The following is a 5,993-nucleotide window of genomic DNA, read 5'->3' on the forward strand; positions in this document are numbered from 1 at the left end:
CCCCTGCTGACATGGCACGTTGACCTTTTGAATTATGTCTGTTGGAATTTTTTCGGGCGATTTTACCCCTGCTGACATGGCCAATTATAGGCTGTTGTTCCCATTTTTTTATTTTTCCTTTTTCCACAGATTTCACCTCTTTTTTTTTTTTTCCATCTTTTCTACTCATTTCTTTTTCCACTAAATTTCTGTACATAGTGTTTTTTATTTGTTTGTTTAACTCAAAATTCTATATTTTTTTATTTTTTATCCTTTTTTTAGTAACACAAAAATGTCTAGTAGCAGCACAAACACACAAGTTTCTTGTCTTCGAGGAACAACATGCCCTCTTTCTCTGAATCAACCTCCAAAATCAGCCTCGGTTTTCTGTTGTGCCAACTTTGATTTGTAAATCTCCTCATTCTCTAGCAAATCAACCTCCAAGTCTCCAACCGCGTTACCCTCTTTTGAATTTAGGACCAAATTAAGAAAAAAAAAAAAAAAAAAAAAAAGCTGATTCGAACTTGAAATTAATCCTAAATTGAAAACCAGCTCCAAAGAATCGCGTCTTCCTTCAAAGTTCAAACCAGCTCCAAAGAATCGCGTCTTCCTTAACACAGCTTATTATCGGTTCAATTTACTCTAGAAATGTGTAATCAACGGAAGGGTGAGATGAGAAAGCGGCAAAGTGAAATGAGAGAGGTGAGTGAAGAGGGAATTTTTTTACGGTTTTTTTCCAAGTGTTGGAGAGAGAAAGTGTTCAGCACTAGGGTCAATTAATGGAGGACATAAAAGTAATTGCAGAGTGTAGATTAACAGCGTTAACAATTCTGTGTTTTTTAATGTTGACCGATAATCAATAGGGGCTGGTTCGGTACATTTTGAAGTTTAGAGGGTAGTTTATACGTTGGGTTGGGTATAGTTTAGGTAGGTATTTTGAATTTTACCCTAAATATTAAAAAGATGAGCTTATTGGTGAAAGAGATATAGCTCTAAACCTAGAATAATAAAGATGCTTGGTTGGAGACTTATGCACAAAAACCCTCAATATATATATATATATATATATATATATATATATATATATATAAATGTTGAAATTTTTAGTAAGTTATTTTACCTAAAATATATATATATTTTTTTTATTTTTTAAATTATCCTCGTGCATCGCACGAGTGAAATACTAGTATTATTATATTACACAATAATAGCAATTTTTGTTGTGTTAATATTATTGTGATAAAGAGTAATATAGCAATATAGACACGGCCATGGCCCGGTTCCGGGCCGGTTGACTCCGGTTCGCGGTTCACTTTTTCCGGAATCGGAACCGACCCGTACTACGCACGGTTCGGCGGTTCACTCCAGTTCCGCCGGTTCACTCCGAAAATTTATATTTATATATATATTTTTAGAAAAAAAAAATACTTAATGGATAAATAAATTAAAATAATTACTTTTAAATAGGAAAAAAAAAACAAAAGGAAATAAATAAAAGGACTTTAACTTAATTTTATAGGAAAAAATGGGGTGTGAGGATATTTATAAGAAAAAATGTGTGGGGGGGGGGGGGGGGAATTAAAAAAATAGCAAATAACGGCCGGTTCACCGGCCGTTATTTGCTTTATTTTGATTTTTTTTTTTTTTTTTTTTTTTTTTTTTTTTTTTTTTTAATCCGGGTGAACCGCCGGGCCAGCCCGGCGGTTCACGGTTCACGGTTCACCAATTCATAGAATCGGGCCCATCCCAGGGACGACGGGCCGGTTCACCGGTCAACGGTTCGGGCCAGTTTGTCAACGGGCCGGTTCCGGGCCCAAAACCGGCCCATGGCCGTATGTATAGCAATATTACTGTAGTATAGTTAATATTACTGTGTTGAACAATAATATAATTAATATGACTGTCAACTACAACAATATAGATGTTTAAATGGGGCAAAACGATGTTAACGTAAAAAATAATTCAATTTTTTCTTTTGAAAAAGTCAACGGAATCGGGCAGAAAAATCAGGATAAAAGAAAAAAAAATGTCAACGTTGTTGACCGCCGGTCAACGACGACGACCGGCGAAATTATATACAAAATTAAATAATATATGAAATTTGGGGTCAAATTAAATGTTAAATTAAATTACAATATAAAATTATAGCATATTAAAATGTGAGAGGTATTTTAATCTTTCACACATCCATCCATGGACAATATGTGAACTTTTTTGTAAAAGAGTTTTTTATTTACACCCGTGTAATGGACCATTTTTAGGGTGGGAAGAGGAAAAAGGCTCTATTACTCTTCGGTTTCAAAATTGGGGGAAATATCCAAGAAAGCCGCTTCAGTTTCAGACCTCAAATGATTCTTTCAAAAATTGATTCACCCTTTGAACTGATTAACTTCCGTGTCGATTTCTTCTTCTACTTCTTCGTTTTCCATTTCTGTGATGGCGATAACGGAACGAGATAGGAGAAGCCGCCAGAAGCAAAACACTGTCCCGATTGACAGGCTTAGCGATTTACCGGACTCGGTCCTGACTCACATCCTCTCTTTTCTCCCGACCAAATTCTCGGTAAGAACCAGCATTCTAGGTCAAAGATGGAGGTTTCTCTGGGCTTACGTCCCCAATTTAATTTTCCGCAACGACAGTCAAAAATCCATTAATAGGGTTTTATTGCTCCGTAAAATGCAAAAAGTTAATACTTTTTGCCTCTCTGATGACGACGACCGTTACCGTTACATCAATAGAGAAAATGGAGCTCAATGCAAGAAATATCAAATTTGGATTACCTTTGCCGTTGAGCGCAATGTGCAAATACTCCATCTTTGTTACAGTTCTTGGCGAGATGAAGATGTTTTACTTGGTTTACCTGGATGCCTCTTCACTTGCAAAACCCTAGTTCATTTGAAGCTGGAATCCTGCGGTGTCATCCCCGTGAGAGTTGCCGTGTGTTTCCCTCGACTCAAGAAGCTTCATCTATTGTACGTTCAATATGAAGCCGACGACGCGCTTCCCAACCTGCTTTCCGGTTGCCCTGTTCTTGAGGATTTGTTAATCTGTTTATACCCGGATATGGTTTATTGTAATGTATCTTCAACTACAGTAAAAAGTCTGGTGCTCGATTTTATATCCGTCGGCTGTGGTGGCAGAGCTGACAGGCTGGACATAAACACCCCATCGGTTGAATATCTCCAGATGAGTGATTATTTCACGGAGCATATCAAATGTGGGGTGCTAACCTCCTTAACTCAAGCATATATCAATTTTGACAGCCAACCAGACTATCATCATCATCTTCATTCTCGATCCCTGCTCGACTTTTTTGACACTCTTTGCAATGTTGAGCGCCTAAATTTAGATTTCTCATATTGTCCAGAGGTGCGCTTTCGATCATTCATCAGCTCATTGTCCACATTTCTTTAGTGATGGCAACTAATATTATTATGCGTGTGCATTTCTTCTGAAGATTATTAATTCAGTACTCTCTGCTTGGACTACAAGTTTTCGTAACTTAACCGAACTCGAACTGAGATGTGATTGTCGTCTTCTCTCAAAGTTCCTCGAAAATGCCGATAATCTTGAGATTCTTTGTTTCACTGAAGAGGTTTGTTGACGCAATATACAAGTTCCTAGCTTGTTTTCCTCTTTCATGTCTTCTTTAATGTCTTTTATTTATTTTTTATTTTTTTGCTTTTGTTGTTAATATCAGCCTCGTGAAGAAATAAAAAGCTGGAAGGAACCACCACAACAAGTGCCCGCATGTCTTTTATCACGTCTTAGAATCGTAAAGCTTCCGAACATCAGAGGTGAAAAGCACGAGTTTAAAATTATAAAATATCTATTGAGGAATGCTCAAGTCTTGGAGAGGATGGAAATATCATATCCCCGATCCCTTAGTTCCAACGAAGAAAATAATATGCTAAAGAAGATCTCACTTTTTCAACGCGGATCCAGAGCATGTAAAGTTGCCTTTGGTGCTGCCTCACCGCTTGTGTTCTGTAAAGTACGTTGACGCCTATATCTACCAACCACTTTTGCCTCATAATTGCTTTATGCACTTATCTCTGTTATGTTATGACCTACAAAACTCGTCATCTTTACTTCAGTTTTTTGTAACTGCAATTTGATGAAACAAATATTTATTTTTGTAATTGCGGAAAAAAAGGTGAGTATGTTTGTCACGAAGAGCTCCCGTACTACTAGTTACGTTGTTATTTCAAATGCGTCCACTTTAGGCACAAGGCTTCATTTCTTCGTTGAAGTATTAATTTTTATGCATGTCACCTATAAATCGTTACCTATAAACTTATGTTATGGAAATTGACATGAAATTGAGTTCAGATAGCTGCTGTGCTACTTAGTTGTCCAAGAATCTATTGTCATCTTCATTCTACTATTTTCTTTTAACTATGAAACAAAATTAAGGAAAGAGATTTCACACATTATTTTCATCACTGGTTTCGTAGGAAGCAAACATAAGAGAGATTTCAAAAAATCTTTGATTTTGAATATTCTTTTTTCTTGAATTTTGGGTGTGACTTCTTTTTATAAAGCATTTCAATAATTTCTTTATTACCTTATTCGATTTATTTGAGTTCTTTTGATATTAACACTATGCAATAATGTTACTATAATTTTGTTGTTTGTAAAATAAGGTAACTTCACCCACAGTCAAAATGCTCGATATATCCATCTTGAGTAAATACCCTAACACTTGGATATCGATATTTTAAGATACGGTGAACAAGACATTTTTATTTATTCTCGATCGGTGCTGGAATTTATTGGTAGACTTTGCAACATCAAGTTCCCAAAACTAGATTTATCAAATTGCACACAGGTACGCATTTCATCTTTCATGAGCTCGTTTTCCATTTCTTCAATGATGTAAATTAATCAATCTCGAATTGATTGTTTGTTGTCGTTTTCTCTCAAAGTTTCTTGAAACAGCTGATAATCTTGAAATCTTATGTAGTCATTGTTATACTATTAAGTATAAATTTTATCTTTTCTATTTCGTATATTTAAAATTCAATCGAGGTTTAATTTTTTAGTGGCCTAACGTCGAATATACTTGATATTCGTTGATCACGTAGCTCAATTTATTGATTGGACAATTTATTGATTGGACGACATCTGAGCTTAATGGCAAAAAAAATAAAAAAAAATACATTTGTTGCTAGGCTTTGCAATGTTGAGTGCCTAAAGTTAGGTTTGTCATATTGTACGGAGGTATGTATTCCATCTTTCCTCGGGATTGTAAGTTTTAGTAACTTGATCAAACTCGAAATCTTGAAATCTTGAAATCCTTATTTTATGGGAGGTTTGTTGATTCAATGGAAAGAGTTTTAAGCTTTGCTTTGTCATTTTAATGGCTTTTAGAATTGTATTATGTATCTTCGACTTATTCGATCGACATGCAATACGTATAAGCACCTCCCTAATTGATAATTAACATTTTGGAAACCATATATAGAGTATAACAAACCCTTTTTTTCTACTATCTATTTGTGCTGGCAAGCAATAGTCTCTCTTAAACTGGTATTTTGTAGAGTTGCAGCAGTCTGGACTCCCAAGTTGAGTTCATTAAGTCTTTTTTTGAGCTCATCAATCTGAGCTTGTGGCCGGCGGACCGTGTGCTTGTTCCAAAACATCAATGCCGTTCTTCATTTTGTGCTTTTTTGAAGTAATTCTTCCATTTGGTCAGCTCCCTCTGGGGTATCCCACGCTCGTCGAACAATTTCCTCGCAATCCTCTCGGTGAATCCACAGGGCTTCAAAGTGAATGGTCTTTTCGACCTGCGCTTTGTGTGGCGGCGCTCTTCCTCGAAGTTGAGAAAAATGGGTAGGTGGTCAGACCCGATCGTTTCTAGATGGTTGACCTGAGCATGGGGAAATATGGAAGTCCATGCTCCATTTGCACAAACCCAATCAAGTCTGCTCTTAATGGTATAGGGGTGTTCTCTTTTGTTTGTCCACGTGAAGGGGTGTCCAATGAAACCAAGGTCTGTTATTCCACACTCA

General features: G+C 36.3%; 1 protein-coding gene across 1 annotated transcript; it reads left to right on the plus strand.

Moving 5' to 3' along the window:
• Positions 1–2,239: 2,239 nt before the first annotated feature.
• Positions 2,240–5,005, plus strand: LOC105964343 (F-box/FBD/LRR-repeat protein At5g56420). Its single transcript, XM_088812053.1, has 4 exons — positions 2,240–3,348; positions 3,437–3,574; positions 3,680–3,973; positions 4,705–5,005. The coding sequence occupies exons 1-4, from the start codon at positions 2,416–2,418 to the stop codon at positions 4,711–4,713; spliced, it is 1,374 nt and encodes a 457-aa protein (XP_088668179.1). The 5' UTR covers positions 2,240–2,415; the 3' UTR covers positions 4,714–5,005.
• The last annotated feature ends 988 nt before the right edge of the window (positions 5,006–5,993 follow it).

Source organism: Erythranthe guttata, chromosome 13, assembly GCF_056151865.1.
Source record: "Erythranthe guttata isolate IM_541 chromosome 13, IM_541, whole genome shotgun sequence".
NCBI lineage: Eukaryota > Viridiplantae > Streptophyta > Magnoliopsida > Lamiales > Phrymaceae > Erythranthe > Erythranthe guttata.